This window comes from Calidris pugnax, unplaced genomic scaffold (assembly GCF_001431845.1).
Source record: "Calidris pugnax isolate Ruff unplaced genomic scaffold, ASM143184v1 scaffold18, whole genome shotgun sequence".
NCBI lineage: Eukaryota > Metazoa > Chordata > Aves > Charadriiformes > Scolopacidae > Calidris > Calidris pugnax.
Genome location: NW_015090812.1, coordinates 17,606,492 through 17,627,972, shown reverse-complemented (window position 1 = coordinate 17,627,972; position 21,481 = coordinate 17,606,492). Strand labels below are relative to the sequence as shown.

Sequence of the window (21,481 nt, the reverse complement as noted above, 5' to 3'; positions counted from 1 at the left end):
CAGTGTCAAACCATAATAGATTCAATCTCATAACAGTTTGGGCTGGCTAGCCAAAAGCACCTAGGCACAGAAGGAATCGATACAATTTAGTGTCTCTATTTCCATACTTTCTGTTGTGCTTCAATGACTTTTATTACTACTTAGAATGACTTGCCCTCTAGCAGGAGAGCGTCACTAGTAAATAAACACAGCTGTGTGTAGCAGGACAGCTCTCATGACAACACATCTGTGCTACGGCTATAGCCACTCACTTTGTGAAATGTCTTCCATGCGTCAAACTAAGCCAAGACTAGTTTAAATTTTCATTTGCACAGTCTTATTTACCCCAAGGCATCCCTGAAGATAACAGAAATCAGATGTACAGAAACCAGTAGGTCGAATTCCTTTTTAAGAAATAATGCTGCAAAAGAATATTTTGAAAAGGGTAATAAATGCATCACACATCATTCCGTGAGTAAGAAATAGGAAAGCAGCCAGTAATTTGGAATTAACACCAAAGCAATGTCGACAAGAATTTTCAGTGTGGGAAAGGCTCAAAGCCTCCCTCCCTGGGACACCTCCCCTGGCTCCTAAGCAGGGATCGTTTCCACACCAAATCCCAGAGCCAGTCCAGACCCCAAGACTCCCACAAGGTTTGGTTTTTTGCGAGTGTCTGTTTTTAAAGTGTCATATGATAAGTGAGGGGATGTGTGTATGACTAACGTGGTAATAAAACAAATTTTGAAAGCAGAGTATCAGAAAACCATACAAAGATTTGCTTCAGGATTTCTAATATCAACGAAAAAAAACATATTGTACATGTCATTCCTCTGGAAGAAATATCTTTCGCTGATTTCAATTTTTGTATCAATTTCACTTATTAGTATTTTTTTCAGCAGGTGAAAGGAAGTCCCATTGATGTCAGACCTGGGTTTAAATTTTAAACTAGTTCTATTCCAGTGCAACTTTGTTACTTTCAGTTAAGCTACCTATGATTTTATACCACACTGGGACATTCATTGGTGTCGAAACTTCAAGAATAAATACAACTACTTTTAAATATAGAAGTTGATTCTTCACTCCATTACAATAAGTTCAATGACATTGCTTACCACAAGGAAGGCATTTTCCATTGGAAAAACTTTACGGTGAGGGTGACAGAGCACTGGAACAGGCTGCCCAGGGAGGTCGTGGTAGTCCCTTTCTCTGGAGATTTTCAAGACCCACCTGGATGCAGTCCTGAGTAATGTGCTCTAGGGAATCCTGCTTTAGCAGGGGAGTTGGACCAGATGATCTCTAGAGGTCCCTTCCAACTCTGACAATTCCGTGATTCTGTGAAGGGTCAGTCAAATTACAGTAATTCAGTTTCTGTTTTCAGTTTCTGTTTCCGCATGAGAAAGGGAAGTTGATAACCAATTTTATAACATTTACAAATCCTCTTAATTACAAATACCGTTCTACAAATTTTGTCAATATAGCCATTTCTAGATAAGCTCTGTTTGTAGCCTCTTTACTTTTTCTGACTTGATGTTCATTGGTGTAATCGCCACCTACAATTCACATTATAATTAGGGAAGATGCAGCTGTTTAGCAGCTATGAAAATAGGCCAGCAATAGTCAGAGTGCACTCCAGAATTGCTCAGTGACCAGAATAACTTTTGACCAGTGCTTGGATCTAATGAACTCTCACATCCACCCTCCATACCTTGGTCAGAACATTAGTACGAGTTACTCAGCTTCTAAAGATTTATGAAGTACCTAGATACTGAATTTATTTTTCTATATTTTTTCTTTATCTTCACTAGAGACCTTCCACCCACGGAGATTTTTCTTCCCTTAAAAAGAAAGAAAGCATCATCCTGTGATTATGACACAAGAATGAAATTAGTACAAAATCAAGACGTTGTGCATTCCTGACTTCATCATAGACTTTTGGCATATCCATAGAAGTGCTGGGTGAATAGTTTCCTCCCTATTTATAGAATGGGTGCAATACAACCCACAGGATGTATATAATCTAAATTAATTGATGATTTTAAGGCGTTCACATGCACAGGCAGAAAGTGTTGATGTAAACTTGCTCTCATTTCAAGACTTTCAAAGGGCCTTTTCCTTTCAGAAAGATGGTTGGAACTGAAAAAGATTGAAAGAACAAAGAGCTGTGCTAGGTACACACAGTGTATGTTATTGAATTTCACAGCCTATTTACCAGCACTACATACAGATATACCTAACAAAACTGTTTCACTTACCAAATATACTAATTGTAGTGCTGCTGAATCACAATATTTAAAAGGCAGCGTTATTTGTGAGTCTGTGTATGCATTTATAACAGCAGCTCCGCAAGATAAATGCTAAGGGATTTATAGAAGCAGATACGAAGTCAGAGATTGCTCCCTAAACTATTAAACGCAATTAGTTGTATAAATAAATTAATTACTCAATCATATGGGTCACTGAGACAAATTAAAGAAAGATCTGAAAACAGAAGTGAAAGGAGAAATATCAGGAACAATTTCATTTTGGAAAAAGCTCCCAGGGATTTCAAATCTTACTCAACACGAGTAGATTTTACACTATTGGCCATGACAATATTGCGAACTTTTATGTTGGCACGGAATAATGAATGTTTTGCAGTAGTACAAAATTTCAAAACATTAATAAGTGTTACATAATTTTACCTACAATCTTGCATAACTGTCAGCATAAGGAAACTGATCTGTTACTGATGTCAGGCACGCCATTCCACTACCATGTGAACATTTATATATGATAGTACAGAAAACATGATGTTGAAATTGCTTTGCTCAGCATGAAATTATTTTGTAGCTGTCTCTAAGCTAATCAGTCCAGAGATCTGGCAGATCATGCGATAAAAATAAATGCTTACATCTCTTTCAAAAAAATTGGAGTTTCACAAATTTAGTTTTGCTTTTCTCCTCACTTTGCCATAATCAGTGTGAGGATTGGTTCCATGGTACACATACCAAGGAATGAAAATCAGTAGAATCTGTGTGTAAATTGGCAAACCTTCCCAATGGTGAATAACCTTGATTCCACTAAGTTCAGCAGCATGAAGGAGGCACAGAGCAGAAGAGGTCATCTCCTAACCTAAAGCATGCAGCCAGGCTTGGGATCTTGCATGTCTCCCACACATTCTAAAAAGTCACAGTAAGATCCTGGCTTCCATCAATAGAAATGTCCCATTTATTTCAATATTTAAATAAATTAATCTGACTTGCCTTAGGTGCCAATACAGGGAAAAAATGGATTTCCCCTTAGGAATGAAATTTTTGTCTGCTGACTGTAAAATGAGGAGAAGATGACTAAATTGCTTAGAGACGTGTACAGAGTTGATGCTTACATTTTGACATACCTCTATGGGACCCAAATTCTAAACTTCTAATTGCCAGAGCTCTAAGTCAGCATAATGCTTGGCTGCACATAGCAACACATATTTGAAACAGGGGGGGAAATTTCTGTCTTTAGTAAGCTGTTGAAATATCGCTGAAGGGGGCAGGAAATGTGACCAGAATGTCACAGTTAAGTCACTAGCTGCTGAGGAGACATCCAGCTCAGAGGCATCAGCTCATGTCAGGCAGCGTGGGGTTCCTCTCCTCTCCCACATTGGCTGGTGCCTGGAGACAGGCAGTGCTGAGCAGTTCTCATTCTTTGGTCAAATCCGCACCGAGATTTGGAGATAGAGGAGAAAGAAAAGCAGAGGCAGCTGCAGCAGCAGTTCCTCACCTCAGTGCTTCTCCCTTGCCCATCATGCCCTTCCCCTGCCAACCAATCTAGTCACACTGTCCCCTTGGCATGTTGTCTTTCTCCCAATGCTTTTGAATCATCCCCCCACTTCCCCTCGGAACAGCTAGTTTGGTCAAGTTACCCTATTTCCTCTAACCACACAACACCCCCCAAACCCTGCTTGATCCATGCACATTCCTTTGCTCAGGCTCTGCTTCCCACCACTCTGGTAAAATGGGGGCCTCCTTCCCCCTTGCCGCAGCATGAAGCAGGACATCTAAAGGCCTAGTGTTAGCGAACACCGGAATATCTTGCTGGAAATTGCAATAAGGTAACACTGGTCAAGTTGGTTAGTCTGGATAGGGTCTGGAGGCTTCCCCCCCTGTCTCAAGTATGGGAAGTCATGACAGAAGAGGTGAGAGTGAGAAGGATGAGCAGGAGAAGGGGGATACTGAGATCATCTCCACAAAAGCTGGAAACCACCACTGACTTCCTTTCCATCTTTTGTAACTGAACTACAAGGAATTTAACTAGACTTAGAGCCTAAACATGATTTCATGTTTTATATAAACACCTCTTTTCTTTAAACAAGTGAGTATTACTTCTCTTTGTAAAGTCCTCTGGAAATCAACTGTGATCTCACAAGGCCACAATCTTGAAAATCTAGTCATACAAGATCTCTATTCTACACGAAGTTAAAAGCATGAAAGCTTTTTGGCTGATGTAATGCTGACATTTAGCTGCATAGAGACAGTGCTGAAATTTGATCAAAAACAAGGCAGGAAAATTAGAAGGTGTATGCCTGCGTTTTAATGAAGGTATGCTGATAATTTAAAAATCCAGGGTTTAGGTGCACCTCAGAACACACTATATGAATTCTGATGCAGACTCTGGTTGAAATCAGTCTTGTAGTTTGGTCCATATGCATTTATTCTGCATTGTGAGACGGAACTGATTGCGTGCGTCTAAGTATGTGTCAATCATGTAAATTAAAGGCAACAAAATCTGAAACTTCCCTGTTAGTCTCCTCCTCCTACCTATATTTTCCAGGTATAAAACACTGTACAAATCAGCACGATAATAAAGAGTCAGTTTAACACTGTGAAATGCATCTACCCCCCCTTAATTACAGAATAGTTTCTACTCTATAGTCTCTTTTCCACCTTCACCGCAGCAGAATCATGACCTGAGTGCGAACGCAGCTCCCTCTAGAGCTTGAGTATTAGAAGAAAACACAGCACTCGAACCCCCGGCTCCAAAAACTTGATTTATGTGCTTAGAAAGGCGGCACCATGAGAATGAGGTATATATACACCCGAGAGGCCAGGGAGCCTGTGGCACAGGCTGCAGGCTAAGACTGAGAAAACTACCTGTCCGATAACAGATGGTTACCTGAAAAAATGGCAGACCTTTCCACAGCAGCTTGTCGGGAAAGGATGGACGGGTTTATGGGAGAGGTGAGGAACACCCCTGGATACTGGAACCCTGTCTGCTGTCTGGCATGGTAGGAGAGCCTTGACAGGCCTCATGTCTGTGTGCGTGCAGAGTGAGAGAAGGGAGGGTGTGAGCTACCTCAGCAGCTGTGTCAAACGCTTCGTGTTGTGAGGCAAGGACATCAGAATTTACAGGACCTAAGATAATTAACCCAACATCACTTCCACAGGATCAGCTGCCCTCCAGAGCAGTCATTTCTGAGCGGGGTGCTTCTAGCACCCCTCGAAAGCCCGCCAGAGTTTTGCAGTGGTTGAAACTGGTTGTCAAGCCTTGCCCAGTTTCACCAACATTCCATCCTATGGCCAAGAGGGGGGAAGCGAGGGGTGGTACAAGCATTTGGGGACACAGAGAAGGCGGGAAAACACGGTCTGTGGGCACGTCCAGGTGCGCGCTTGCACATCCAGGTGGGTCTCCCCCCGGGGGCCACCGTGCCGGGGTCTGGAGCCGCCCGGGGGACATGACGCCTCTTCCCTCGGTCTCCCTCTCCTTACAGTAACTCCAGGTTCCTCGAAGATCCCCCCCATCCGCTTGCTCAATCCGGCGGTGCCTAAGCGCTTCCGCCGGCCCCGTTCCCCTTCCCCGTGACCCCGTCCGGTCCATCCACCGCCGCTCCCACCGCCGCCCCGGCTGGGCTGCCCCGCCGGCGACCCGCCCGCAGTCCCCGCCTCTCCTCCCGAACGATATAAGCCGGCGCCTTCCGCCCCGTCGGGAGCTCACCGCCTTCAGCCTCGCCGGGACCCTGACGGGTCGCTCCCCCCGACACCGAAGATGCTGCTGGAGGCCGGAGGCCGGGTTCTGGTGCTGAGCGCCCTGCTGTGGCGACTGGCCGCCGCCGGTGGGTATCGGCGGGCGGGACGGGACGGGACGGGAGGGCCGCGGGACCGGGCGGACGGGGACAGGCGGCGGGGGTCGGTCCCTCTGACCGAGGGAGGCCCGACCCCGCGGAGAGCCGTCCCGCGGCGGCGGCTGTGGAGGGGACAGCGACCGTCCTGCGCGGGGCCGCGGGGGGACGGTGGCACCCGCCGGCGGGCTGTGGCCGGTCCCCGCTCCCACCCGGCTCCGCTTCAGCACCCGACGGCAGAGCGCTCGGGTCGCCAAGGGCGAGTTTCTCCGGGGGTGTGTGTGTGTGGAGGGTTCATCATGACCCCAACCGGGCCGTGCTGGGCAGCAGGGGTCGGTCCCGGGGGTCGGCAGTTGGCCGCTGACCTTCAGTGACAGGGCATGATCCGCCAGATTTCTCTCCCTCATCCCCAGTTCCAGCTTGTCGGAGAGGCAGAGAAGGGGGTATTTAGGAAATAATTAGGGTATCGCTCAGTGAAACACTTGATTTCCAGAGGTTACAGAGGTGGTGCGGGGTTTTCCGCTCCGGCTTCCTCCCACGCAGTTCCCCGGAGCAGCTGCGGTGTCTGGCGGGGCGGTGGGCTCACGGGTCACCGAGGCCTCCCTTCCTCTTGAGCACGGGCCACGAGTCCGGCCAGGGGTAGCCCCTCTCAGATGTAAGCCTCCGGGGCAACTGCTGATTTTTGAAGACTTTATCTTCCCAAAATAAATGAACAGGGAAACGAGCAGGCAATGCCTTCTGCAACAGATACAGCCAGGGATGATTTTGAACCAGCCCGCATTTGTTTGGTTCTTGGACATTCTCATTAGTATCTTCAAGATTTTGTAGTTTCTTCAGAGTTCTTGGATCAAAAAGGAAGCATTAGACAGAACAAATGTTACCTCAGTAACCTGGGAGTTGTAAGAAGGAAAACAATTCTCTTCTCATATTTCTCACACATTCCTTTCGTGAGACAAGCATGAGCCCGGAGGGCAGGACCCAGCCTTTTCCCCCAAAAGAACATTTCCAAGTAGCAATTAACAGCAAATGCCTCATGAAACTAAACAATGACTGCAGGGAACCAGGAATTACATATAACAGGACTGATGGCACTCTTCTCTTTTCTGTATTTAAAGGCAATCCAGAACTACCAACAGCAGTTAATATAACTTGGTCTTCAATCAATTTTAAAACTATACTACAGTGGCAACCAAAACCATCAGGTTACTTCTATACAGTAGAAATACACGGGTAAGTAGATAGCACCAAGGTGCGTCCGTTAATGATGATTGAAGAAGCTGCACACAGAGTGTGTTTGAATATTTCTGAGACTCAATGCAACAGGAAAAGAGCCCAAACATGAGGATTTGGGAAAATTGCCAACCCAGCTGTTAATAGTTCTTCATATTCAAGAATGTCTGATTTGGGCTTCTGGTTTTGCCCACTTCAGAAATGAAGAGTTGAGCTTTAGATCAATATTTCATTTCTGGGGTTCCTGCACATCTAGGCCAGGATACTTGGAAGAAGTTGACACTCAATCTGACATACCATGTATTAGATAGAACTTCACCTTCTTATGTCTTTCAAGGTGTCTGGATTGAGTCTTTTTTCTTTAGTCTTGGGAGGTGTCTGATAAATATGAGTCTGCGTTTTAGTCTAAACGATGAATCACAGTAAATGAATAATTTGTCCTGCTAAAATTTACCTTTGTCTTACTAAAAATTACCTTTGCTCATCTACCTCTGTCAAGACTTCCTCTGTCGTCATGTTTTATGTAAGCTATGAAGGAAGTACTGTGCACATAAAAACTAGCCAGCTTATGTGAAGTGTCAGTACTGCACAAAAACTTCCATGAAGTTTAGTAATAGATCTGTGCTGTTCATAACTCCTATATTAATTCATAGACCATTATTAAACATGCCCCAAAGGGAAACTGCATCATCAACTCTTGTACAGATTAATGAAAATACGGCACTATAGTCTCCTCTGTCTGTAAAAGTGGCATAGAAATGAGAGCTCTCTCATGACTAATGGATGAAATACCAATGCAATGGCCTAATGTGCTCTTTTATTCTTTAAGAGAGTTATTAAATTAACAGACTTAGAAGCACACACTTAGCAGAATTAATTTTATGAAATTTATGAATCTGGAGTTTCTTTCAATCCATTTGTACCAGCAAAAAATTAAAGTCTGTTTGCCCAAGATTCAGTGTAGAATCAGGTGTAGTTCTGATGCGGAAGCACTTTTTAAGACAAATTTTTCATATGGATGAAGTGTGCTAAAATGTTTGCTTTCTTATCTATGTACTTTTACAGACTACATCTGTTTGATCACAAGGGTCAAATCTCCTCTGTCCCTTTTCAAGACCTCTCCAGAACACTATCACTAACTAATCTGTGTCATCATAAGATACCTCATGAAGTGGGAAGGGAGTTCAGGTGACTCAAATAGAACTTGACCTGCTCGGAGGAAAACTCATTTGCTAATTCCAGACAGTCCGTACTCTTGTTCTTTCAGCTGAGATCACAAAATTTTTCTTAGGTCACTGTCAAAAGCAGGAGAAAGAATTGAAGGAGTAACATCTAATTTTTTCTACTCCTTCTTATTAGGAATTAAAATGAGGAATCAACAGGTTTTTTCCTGGTTTCTTTTTTTATTTCTCAAGTAAACGGACCTGATTTCTATCATTTAAACATCAAGAGAAGTGCTTGGGTCATGTTTTTTGTCGATATTTTTTTATCAAAATTCTGCAAGGAAAATAGCTGCTACTGTCTGGTTCATAGTGACGTTTGCACCTGCATAGATGCAAACACAAGTGACGTGTATGAGGGGACACTGTTGTCACATTAAACAATTAATCTTGGTGTCCACAGAGCTTCCTAGGACAACTGGTGTTTCTCAAGGCAATAGTTTTCAGATGCGTTATGGTTTCTATTCAATTCATATAAAAGATTGAATTTTAAATTCATATACATATCCAATAACGTCTCTATAATTAATATGGCTCATATTCTATTTACGTGATTCTACTTTGAATTGTGAAATATAGCTGTACAGCATAGTGGGATTTTGAGGGTTTTTTTTCCTCTCAACCTGGTACAGTGACAAGACTGTTCTACTGGATGAGGGAAATCCATACAGTTTGAGGGGAAAAATGGTTTTTAACATATCTAAATATGTAAAAGTCTACTTGGAAAGTGTTGACGCTTCTTTCTTCCTCTTGCAGACAGGTATCTGACACCAAAAAAAAATGCATAATGACAACAGAAACAGAGTGTGATGTTACTGATGTGCTCAGGAACGTGAAAGAGACCTATACAGCACACATACTGTCTGTAACGTCCTCAGGGATGGATAACTTTGAAGAACCACCTTTTGCAGTCTCTGAAAAATTTACGCCTTATAGTCAGAGTAAGTAGGATTGACAATTAAACCTTACAATAAACTTCCTTTCAAGATTACTTACATTGACTGAAACAAGGTTTAGATTGGGCCTAAAGGTTTTTCCTATTGATTCTTACAGTAGCCATACTGATACCTGAGAAGATGACATTCAGGCATAAAGCTTTCCCTGTAGCAGGGGAGTGTGTAAGATTTTAGTTGCCATTTATTTCTCGCTACAGTGGGTAGACCATTTTATTAAGATTGTGTAGTAGATGAAGATATTTATTAATAAGCCAGAATTTCACTGTATTACTTTGGTTCTGTAAATTTGAGGAGGGAAGGGAGTAGAGAGAGGAACAAAAAAAGGGCATGTTGTGTAGAAAAGATGATGCCATTTTTTTAATTCAAGAAATGTTTGTTTAGCTGTTCTTGGAAAACCGGAGATACAGAATTACACACAAAAAGATTCAAAACTGAATATTGTGCTCCAAGATCCACTTACACCATATACGTTTCCTAATGGAAGCTTTCAAAGTATTCGTGATATTTACCAACAAGACCTGGAATACAAACTCTATTACTGGAAAGATCAAAGTTCTGGAAAGGTAAGGTCTAACTTTGCTTTGTACACGTTCAGTATCTGTATTACAGCTACACAATTTCTGTGCTACCTTAAGAGCTAACATTTTTGCAAAGAATGCTTTCTTGAAATATTTTTTTTTTCCTTTACAGAAAGATGCAACAACAAAAAGCCAGAAATTCGAAGTAAGTGTTGAGAACACAAAGAACTATTGCTTCTACATACAGGGAGTCATTCCCTCCCGCAGAGAAAACCGTTATGGTCAAGAAAGCATGGTGCTTTGTACCAGTATAGGAAGAAATATCTTAGATGGTAGGTATTTATCTGAAGTTTGTCATACAGTCTTTAGTATCCTAACAAGACAACACTTGGATTCTGAGTGTATTTTTATACCTCTTTAAATTGTGATGCCTATGTTATAAAATAATTTGTTGTATAAGTGAGAGAACACAGACTGAACTTGGAAACTCCTGGGAAAAACTCATATTAATTAAGAATCCACCATCTTTAGCCAGTTGGGGCTGGTTTTAGGGGTTTACTAAACTGTTTTTGCAAGTTTTAAATTGTCTGAGTCGATGACTGGTCACTGCGTTTTCAAACCTCATCAGTAGCCTTCAGCTTCGGTTTTTTGTTTTCTAATTGTTTTCCTCAGATCCTTCCAATAGCAGGTCCCATAGTAAGTGCTTGAAGGATTAGCTTTAAAACATAGAAGTGCTGGAAACCTACGTAACAGGCATTTCCATTCACTTGTAGTATGAACTGAACCTCAGTTATTATCTCAAAAGCAGATGATGAGACTAAGACTTTCTTTACTGTGATATTACAAGGTCGGAAGTTGGCAGATTAACCTCTTTACTGGTAAACAAGTCAGTGAGTCATTGGTGAATCAGCCAGTCTAATTACAGACAAACAATCTCGATAACACTATTCAATATAAAGTCATCAATATTTATTAAATAATATCACATTGCTGCACTGTATTTTCCTTCTCCACCAGATAAGAATATTTGCACTCTAAGTAGAAAAAGCTCTTCTAAAATTGCCAAATCAACTCTCTCAAATTAACTTTCTCATCTAGATATATATTTTTGTTAATCACAATGGTTGAATTCTAGTAAATTACAGCTTGAGTAGAAATCTCTTCTGTTGCTGTTTTCTAGATTCTAACCTAGAATAAATTTCCACTTTGACTTAGTTTCACAGAAATCATGCAGGGGTAGAGGGAATGGTTTGACTTATTCTTGTGGTGGTAGAATGGCATTTTAGTGCAATAATTAAACTAGATTAAAAAATAGTGTGAACCTGGTGAAATAAAGCTTTACCTCAGTCCAACAGATTCACATTAAAATTACTTCAGTTCACACTGAGGTGGTCACTCTACTTCTAGGATATTGTAAAATATAGAAAGCATTTTTTAATTTAGTGGACTGACTAGGTTCTAAGAGTGTGTGTGATAACTGAATCTTGGATTTTTTTTTCTTTCCCTACAGAATATGGAGCTGAAGTCTTTATCATTATAGCAGTGATAGCGATTGCAGTCATCACTCTTGCCATTGTCCTGTCAGTGATCCTGTGTAAACGCAAGAAAGCAAAAGCTGCAAGAGAAAAGGAACCACTTAATGGTGTCTAAGGAAAAATTATTGCAGACACTAGGGGCAGTTCCAAAGCAAAAAAATGAAAACAAACCCAAAAAACATAAATTGAGTAATTGGGTGGAGCCTTTTAGCCTCTCTCATACAGAAATTTTGAAGGCCAAACTTTACGTGGAGTCAAAAATCTGCTAGATGGTTACAGATGAAAAATCCACGTATCAGGAAGCCCTGTGTCACTTAGTGGCCAGAGACTGGAAGATAGATCTAGCGATCTATTACAGTATCCTAACCCTGCTCATATGCTCTTCCCAAGCTCCTTCTGTTGTCCTGTCTGAAACAGGATGCTGAACTAGATGGACCTTTGACTTGACCAGGTTACAGCCATTCTGAAAGTATGGCCTTACTGAGCCAGAAGATTTATGGTACTTGTGAGGGGAAAAAAACACTACCGTTGAAAAACATGTGTCCTTTACCAAACTAAAAGGAATGTCTTTCTGTTTCTATGAAACAAAACCTGTATTTATATGAGTTTCTTTTAACATTATTAACTGGTGAAATGATTTGTTAGTTCAGATGTGACAAAGATGCTACTATTATTTCTGCACTTCTTGGATAAAATTAATTTGTTCTATTTATCTTTGGATATAGACAAACAAAGGTAAACAAACTGAAACTACTGCACCTGGCAACTTGTAAGAAACACTCATGAAGTAGGTAGCTGCTATCCATCCAGAAAGCGTATCTGGATTACACTACATCTAGTGTTACACAGACAAGGTAGTCTGATGGTTCCAAGTAAGTGTTAGAACAACTACTTTGCAGTTTCTGAGTCAGTAGTAACTCACTTCATGCAAGCACTGAGTAGGTAGCAGTATTTACTGCATTTTGAACACTATTTTTAATTAAGCAGTTGGTGAATGAATAGTTTATGCGGTACAGATTCAGATCATCTTGGTGATGGGATTTGGAGGTACTTGTTGCTTTGACTTATAATATTTATTTTATAAATGAAAATCTAATTTTTGTACTGGTGATATCTATATTTATGGTGGTAATTTATACTTTTCTAGTGAAATAAAGGTGACTGGGAAAATAAGACTTTCTTTTCCTTTTTTAAACGAAGCACAGTATTCATTCCAGAACTAAATTAAAAACAGATTTAGGAAACGTATCTTGCAACAGCAGTGTAGGCAAGCTGCCAGACGTCTGACCGGGACTCTGCAAAATGGACTACGAGGGCACCTACTACTTGTAAAGATAAAAATATGAGAAGCCACAGTTCGCAAACAGACGAAATATTTTGGAGGGTCCCACGTTGCTTTTCAGCCGTCTGCTTCTGTGAGTGGTCGTTCATTACTTGCATTCAGAGCTTCTCACTCTAATGGGCAGTGCAGCAGCCATCTCCTTGGCTGTGTCACGTAGGGATTCCCACAGTGGTGTCTGTACCGCTTGTGGCACTGACGGTCATTCAAGGCATCATGGGGCCTGGCCCAAAGGTGAGAACTGCTGCGACTAACGTTGGTATCTGCTGCTGCTGCTAACGATGGTGATCGGCGCCAAATAAAAAATAAAAAAAACAAGGGAACAGGGGGAAAAAAAAATAATGCATCTTGTGGTTGTCACTAATTGGTTGTATATCACAAAGCTTCATACATGTCTTAAAAGAAGATATCCATTACATATATGAGAAGAAATGACATATAAAATTATTATCACAGTCTATTCCTTTTTACAGAATTTTCTTTTATATTTTTCATCCTTACTGTATATAGATACCTTTTTTTCGCATGGATTAGGACTCCTATGAACGTCTGAGTGTAGTTTATGGGGGTTTCCTTGTTCTTTAATTCACTTTTTTATAGAGGGAAGAAAACAATCACCACCACCACCTCCTCCCAAAAACCCCCGTTTACTTAATATTGTGCAAGAAATGCTTAATGCATTTTCTGCTGATGCATAAACCTTATATGGAGGAGGAATCTTACAACAGCAATCAAAAAAATGAGAGCGCTTGTGGGAGTAGCTTTAAAAGCATTCCAAAGTTGTCATTACTTCCCCTCCCCGGGGGCCGTTCTGCTTCCTCACTTCATTCAGCGTGAAGATGAGAAAAGGGAAGAGCTCACAGGAAACAGAAAACCCATAGGATATAGCATAGCGTTTTTTAAACTAGACCATGTAGTTGATTGTCATAAGCTACACAGAATGATGTTATAAATCACGCTTCGTTGCTTAAAAGATTTTTGGTTTGTTCTGAATGGGAAGGTTGTTTTTGTTAAAAAGAAGAAAGAAGGAACATCCACAGAAATGCAAACAAGTGCCTTAAATGGTTGGAGTGACCCAGGACTCCACCGAGTTCTGGAAACCTGAAGCGCTTCTGCTCCCTAGCTGCAGTGTGTTATCATCCAACAATGCTGGGTAACCAGAGTCACGGGGCCCACAGATCCTGTTTCAAAGAGGTTTTTTGCTGTTTGTGGAGACAGTTGAGAAAGGGGCTTTTTATTGCAAACTTCCGGAAGCGTCCCTTGGAGCAGCGTACTGGGCCCACGCAGAATGTTTTATGCAGAGATTTAACTTTCTCAGCGTATCAGGGTGAGCAAAAGGAGTTGTTGAATAAAGGTATTGTCACTAGGAAGAAAGACTAGATCCTATCTACAACCCACATGTGGCCACTTCAGCACTACCCGTTTAAGACGGAGCCAGCCACCCAGGGACACCACGTGAGAAAGGACAAGCTTTTCCTACGTACCCAAGTTCCCTGGTGTATCTTCTAAACAGGCTTCTGTAACAAGTTTGTTCCCACTGATGCCCCAGATTCCCCTGTTCTGCTTTGCTCCTTGTCCTCTGCAGAAGGTATCCAACGATTTGAAGTGCAGAAAAACATGTGCACAGTTCCCTGGCACAGCAGTTATGTTCTGTGTCTCTCTCCTACAAATGAATGTGTAACATCACATACTGTAATAAGCTACTTACATTTTATACTACTGCTTTCAAAATACACTATTATTCTTAATGTGAGTGAAAAAAAAAGGCTGATACTGTTATATTACTTTTCTGCCATCCCTAACAGCATTACAGCCAATAAAATTACTGCTGCTGCTTAAAATGAACAACAGTGCAGGACTTCATAAATGTATGTATGATGGATATGGCAGCAAACAGCTTAGCTCATCTATTTCTAGCAGACTCAGCCTTCCACCACGAGAAGGCTGCTGCTGAGAGGCACGTAATGATAAGAATGTGATTATGAGCTTAACTGGGATCACTAGTTATGTGGCAACTCAGGACACAGGGTTTCTGCATAATAATAATAAACAGCTGTGATAGATGACCTCCTTGGTTTGGTGCTGTAATACTGATCATTTTGCAGGTTAGCAGTGATCACTACACACTTCCAGAACCTTGTAATACACAGGAATGAGTGGGCTTTTGGCAGTACCAGGCCCAAAAAATCAATGTAGTAGTCTTCTAATTGCACAGTATTCATTCACGCACAAATAACCACACTCTATAGTCCATGCTTCTCACAGAGGGAGGGAGAAGACCTGCTATTCATGTTTGAGAAACACAGGAAAACCAGAAAAGAGCAACCTGCTAGACAGTCCAGAAGCAGGAACCAGCACAGCTGACAATCCTTCCACAAGCAGTAGGTGTGGTGTCACTCACCATGGCATACGCTCTCACACAGTGCGCCCATTCCCTTAGCAAAGAGAAACCACCACAGGAAGCTGCCCTTCCCTTGTTGGCGGGTGTGTGTCCTCCAGTGACTGACAGCAGGACACACACAAAAGCTCAGGTCATGAAGACCAGGATAGATGTGCTACAAGTCTCCATCTTCCGTCCAAGATGAGGAATCTTCCCACCAGGGGGATCCTTCTGCTTCTTCTGGCACAGGCTCTCATTCAGGCCATATAGCACATTTCCATAGCCCCCGAAGGACCCAGAAGGAACATCTTTCCTCAGCCTCTAATGGAGCTGAATTAGGCAAGTTCGTAGGAAGAACGGCCTGAGGGGTGATTTCTTCAGTAAAACCTGCCAGTACCTGGGAATAAAGACACAGCCACACTGGTTGCCCCCAGGGCTTTTACAGTCTTCTATGTCCAATTGCAGGGATTGTACCTGTTTCTCATCTTGTCAAAAATTATGCCCTGTTAGTGACATACTCCAGTGATTTGCTCCTGTAAGAGCTCCTTACTTCCCCTGGCTCCTTTGTTGATGTTTCCATTCCTCTCCCCCGTCCCCTACCCATTTCCATTACCTCTTCTTCCCCAGAGATGAACACACTGTCTCATTTCTGCAAACAGCAGGTTAGGGTCTCATTTAAGTGAAAATATAGTACGTGAATAAATATATAGCCCTTAATCAACAATCAAGACTATATTAATAGCATAGCAGAACTTTTGCACTCTCTACAGCTTCCCTTGGTCACTATTATTGGATCAGTAACTTCGGGAACAATCACTAGCACTGCTCTGAGTGCCTTTCATGGTGCACTTAATTACCTTTAAATATTAACATTTTTTGCAGCTAGTTTAAATAGCAATGAGGTTATTAATCTGAACTCAATGAATATTCACAGTTCTAGATCTCAGTTATCCTCACTGATGCAATTTCTTCTGTATTTTCAAATTTTCTACATTATTACTTCAAAAAATATTTAAATAGTGAAGTACTCAGACATTGTTATATTCACAAAACTATTTCATCAAAAGAGCAGGTTAATTAAAAACCTTCTTCCTCTGAATAAATGCTTTCCCACTGAGATCACATAATTTTTTAATTACTTCTGCAGTAATCACATAACTCAATTTAAAAGCTAGTGTAATGAAAGAGCCAGTATGACAAGTGCAATTTTAAAACCTACTCCAATAAAAAGTACTTATTTAGAGAAAAAGGTGTTATGGTTTTGGGGTTTTTGGTTGTGGGATTTTTTTTTTTTTTTTAGAGTGCATCCTTGATTTCGTTGATTAACACAGGTTTTCCCTCTGCTGCCTTTGTACTTTACCATGTGTTCACACCAAACACATAGGTCTCCACAGAGGTGATGCTCCATCTTTCCACTTAACTCATAACATGCTCATTTACCTCCATAAAGCACCAAGGGTGCAACCGTACCATCGGCTGTCACCGCTGCAGCCATCACTCTTGGAGTGGAACCACAAGCACCACAGACCTGTTCAGATCTGTTCCTTCTCTGCTCTCCATACTGCTCTATCAGAACAGTAGCCCTGCATATACGATTTACGCTCTGTGAGCCATCTCTATGATATCAATTCTTGCAGCTGCATGGCTGGTATTTGGTTTCATCTGCCTAGAAAAGGTGACCCCAAGTGGCAAAAAAAGGCATAATCAGTACATTAATCCAAATTTTCCTAAACGGCTAGTACACTGATATCCAGTTTGAATCCAGACCTCACCAAAATTCAGAGGAAAAGGGCATGTGAAATTTGCTAAATCTTCTCCTTCCTAATAACGAAGCGGAACACATAGTTTGAACAGCTCAATGACAACCCATAGGAAAGGCAAGAGCAGCTCTCTCCCCCTGAACTTCCTCCCTCTGTCTTCCATTCAGTCCATGTCTCCCTCTGCCAGGTTCTCCAGGGACATTGGGTCATAACATACTTTGCCTTGTCCAGTTTTCCAACACTGCTGGAGACAAGGCCCCAGTTAACAATCCAGCAGGTAGCAACAAGTACTTTGCACGATGGTGCTAAAGCCTGCACAAAATCATACTCCCTTCTCCTGACAAAGTTCTCCTTTAGTCCCAGAGCTCTCTTAACAATCCAGCAGGTAGCAACAAGTACTTATTTACCCATTGTTTGCACGATGGTGTTAAAGCCTGCACAAAACCATACTCCCTTCTCCTGACAAAGTTCTGAGAGCTCTGGGACTAAAGGAGGAGTACCTCAGAATTAGGAGATTTTCATATTGAATGTTAAGCTTCTTACCAGGCTTTCTTTCCTCGGTGTGCTTCAAACAGAAAACAGATCCCTCTTGCTGCTCTTTTAACTCTTAGAGGAATGGACTGAGAACCTCAGAAAAGAGACTGAAGTCTTCCAGAAGCACTGGAAAAAGTGTGTTCTACCACACGTGGTATAAATTGAGCTGTAAAAGCCCTATAAGCTATGTTGAAGTACAAGTTATGTTTGGAACTGTGATACCATGCTATCTGTCCAGCAGCATGGAAAAAAAAAGGCCTGGGCAAGAATAGCTGGAATGCAGCCGTGTTTGTAACCGGAGCTATTTTTGGGCTTTCCATGCTTTGAGTTCTGCTGAGCTTGTCCTGAAAAAGCAACCCCAAAGAAGTCTTTGGAGGGAATAACCTTCCACTCTAGAGGCAATGACAGACACAAGATGATGGAACGGGTCTCAGGTGAGGGGCTGCTCTTTGGCACCAAGACCATCAAGCAGCTCAAAAAATAAAATAAAAATAAAATACATGGTGTATGCAGGAATTACGACTGTCTATCAGACCTGCCTACTCAGGTACCCTCTATCCCACCAGCACCCTAGTGCCTCAGAGGAAGGTTACAGAGGTAACACCGTAAGCATGAGGAGATTTTTGTGAACATTGAAGCATTAACCCCAAGCAGCCTTTCCAAAATTCTCTACTTAGGACTACTATAAATACAACTATTAAAAAAAATAATCTACTTTACATTTTTTAATTATCTAGTTCGCATTTGTGGGTTAAAAAAAGAAAAGAATGTCAACACATAGATTTGACCTTGGCCCTTAATTCCCTACTAAGCTCCAAAAAAATTTGCTAACAGCTCCTGGCTTACCAGAAGTTCTGTTGCAATATATAAGATTGCATTTGAGTTTTAAGAAGCTTCCAGCACACATGCCTTTCTTTTTAACCGTCATTTTCCCAAATACAACAGCTTATCAGCCCCTCTAGAGAATCTTTGCTCTTTCAGTGTTGTACTAAGTCTGTCACGTCAATACCTTCTGACACAGTTGCTTTTAGCTCTGTTGCTTTTGTGCCAATACGTCCCCGCAGTAGAATACCACAATAAAGCAACTAAATAAAGGTTAGCTTGTTTTGGAGAGATCTTCACACTACTTACCTTGTCATGATTCACAATTAAAATTAGTCAAATGCTTTTTTGTACCTGCTCATACTAAACCATTCAGTCTAAGGAAAGGAAGGGTATATTTGGTTCCATAGAAGATTGTCTTTTTCATTGCATACATGGAGTGTCTTTTCCAGAGCAGTATTCCCCAAAATTTCTATAATCAAGCTTAAAAAAATTAGGTGTGATTTGTAACAAACTCCGATGTTATTTTAATGCAGAAAACTTGCTCTGTCATTTAGGTGGAGTTCCCTATTTCTACCCAAGTAAACCAATGTCAGCAGTCTTAGTTTTACCCAGACAGCATTGACCTCATTTTTCCAGTCCTGTTCTATTTTGGTGTGGCACCGTGTGTAGAAGCTGCTTTTTTCCCAGAAGGAGGGATGGGTGGGGAGTAAGGATGTTGGTTTGTGGAGAAGCAGAGTGGGGAATGGGGCTGGGCAATACAGCACAAGAGCTCCTTTTGCCAGTAAAAGCCTTTGTATTGAATCTTTATGGTTCAGACTTGCCAAAGGTCACTGAGAGTGAGGTTTCTAACCAGCGTGAGAGAGACTGTGACTGCCAAACCTGGTTTGTGAGACACACTCCACAAAAGTGGAGTGCCCAAGTTCCCCTCCTCTCCTATTTTAAAATGCCAGTCGGGTGATCACTCTCACACTGCTGCATTCCTTCCAGGATTATTGGCAAAACGTCTTTAGTTTCCAAAGTCAGTCCCCATGGAATTTCACCAGATGTTTAGACACACTGTTTCTATTCAAAGCCTGAATCTGTCATATTTTTCAGATTACTCCCTTAAGACAGCTTCTGTCTGTGAAGTTCCAGGCTGCTTGTCATCTGGCTCTGCTTTTGGATACAAGGAAAGAAAATGACACAGCAGGTCAAGGATGGCTGAGCAACTTTGAAGGTAACGTTTTTCTAAGGTTTTAACATAAAAGACAAATGGCTTTCACAGTAACCTAGCTCAGATAGATTTCTGTTTCAAGATGAAACCAGTTCCATCTTACACTTGAATGCGCACAACAGCATGGGTTACATCAGAACATTTAAACAATAATATAGGAACCTGTAATGTGCACAGCCATTCTTAACATCCAGGCAAAGTTTCAGGCATCATTAATAAAAACCTGACTCTATCCAGAGCCTTAGCAAGAGCCTGGAACCACAACATGTAAAAGAAAAACCAACCAATCTTTGCCCAAAACAGCTGCACATCACCGATTCATAAAACCAAGAAACCTCTTTCCATGCTCATGAAAAAAGGGACTGGCACAAACCAACTGGTATCTACACTTAATAAAGAAGCAAATATGCTATACATAAAAATAAGTGTTTTGAACAGCAGCTTTATAAGCATAAATTTGAACTTGCACACTGTTGATTTTCTTCTTGACAGATAAAAATTGCAGTTTAATTTTCCTATAAAACCAAGGTAACCTTTTCCCCCTACTATTTTTCAGAGATGGATTTCAGGCGATCTTTACCATGGACATCTCACAGTATCTATGACAGTTATATATAAATTTTAATAATGGATTTTTAACTCTTATGTTGATGATAGGCCATCTTAATGTTGTGGGGTTTTTTTCACATTTCTAGACCACTTCAGAACGCACTGGTACCTGCTGGGCGTGCAGAGCGCTGAATCCTATGGAAGGATCACTAAACTCCTTCTTTCTCTCCAAACCTAAGCCACAGGGTATTTCTTCTTCATAGACTTAAGAATCACGAAGACTGAATTCCCTATCATGCAGAAGCATAATAAGTTATTCAAGTTGTCAATACTAGACGTGATTTAAATTACAAAGCCTGTCACGTAAGCATCATGGTAGCACTCCATGCTGCTTTGTTTCTCACTAGTCATCTTCTCTAGTATGCAGCACAGAGCTAACGTCATCCAGAATTCTCTTATAGTACAAGTCACTTTCAAATGGTGCTAGAATAATCTTGTGTTTGGGCTGTCCAGACAGGTGTGTCTCCTCCACTCTATCAGTGCCACATCTGGGCAAGAAACATCCCTGCAACATGCTGCTGGGCAAGGACGTAGCTTACACTGCCAACTATTACCAGAAGGATTACAAGGGTCAGAGGTAGGCTCGGTTTTTGTGCATGTTTCCTGCTGTTTTGTGGGTTTTTTTCTGTAAGAAAAATATATACATTATGCAGTGAAACACGCTTTCCCCTTGCAATAGAAGATGACATGCTTCACAGTGACGTTCTTTTCACCTTGCACCTTATTCCAGTCTCATGCCAGTCCTGAAGAAAGCATGATCACCTCCCAGTCTTCATCAAGAAAGCTTAACTTCTGCTGAGATGGGACAGCTGTCTGGAGCTTTAGTAAACAGTCAAAAATACTGGACCAAGGTTAATGAACATCCTCAAAAGACAGCGGATTGATCCTTGAAAAGGAGTTTGCATTTGTTGCTCCATTGTTTCAGTTCTACCATTCCAGGAACTGATGTTTTCCCTCTACATAAGGAAGAATTCAAGCGTTCGGGGATACAAACCAAAGAGAGTGCTACCCTTTAAGAATGCTACACAATACACTTGTTTGTGTAAAGTGGAGGTCAAAATCAGTGCAGACTTAAAACAGATTAATGCACCCATAATCCAATTGCTCTAAGTACGTACCTTCAAGTGCTGAGCTCATGTATTTTGTTAAGCCTACAACTGGATGACATCACCTGGCCAACTCCAGGGTGAATTTCAGACAGTACTACAGACTTGAAAAGCTGAACACAAGTCAATCAGCCCACTAAGTAACTTGAGATTTGTTGAGTATGTACTGATTGTTTTGTTACAATTCCTACTCAC

General features: G+C 41.5%; 1 protein-coding gene across 2 annotated transcripts; it reads left to right on the top strand.

The window, feature by feature from the left end:
* Positions 1 to 5,075: 5,075 nt before the first annotated feature.
* Positions 5,076 to 12,693, top strand: F3 (coagulation factor III (thromboplastin, tissue factor)). 2 transcript variants are annotated; one of them, XM_014939455.1, is made up of 7 exons: positions 5,076 to 5,183; positions 5,714 to 6,055; positions 7,177 to 7,291; positions 9,268 to 9,452; positions 9,849 to 10,030; positions 10,158 to 10,317; positions 11,496 to 12,690. In XM_014939455.1, exons 2-7 carry the CDS (start codon positions 5,989 to 5,991, stop codon positions 11,633 to 11,635), a joined length of 849 nt encoding a protein of 282 aa, XP_014794941.1. In that variant the 5' UTR covers positions 5,076 to 5,183; positions 5,714 to 5,988; the 3' UTR covers positions 11,636 to 12,690. The 2 variants fall into 2 exon arrangements, with proteins under 2 accessions (XP_014794941.1, XP_014794942.1); XM_014939456.1 differs by lacking the exon at positions 5,076 to 5,183 and having other exon boundaries at positions 5,806 to 6,055; positions 11,496 to 12,693.
* The last annotated feature ends 8,788 nt before the right edge of the window (positions 12,694 to 21,481 follow it).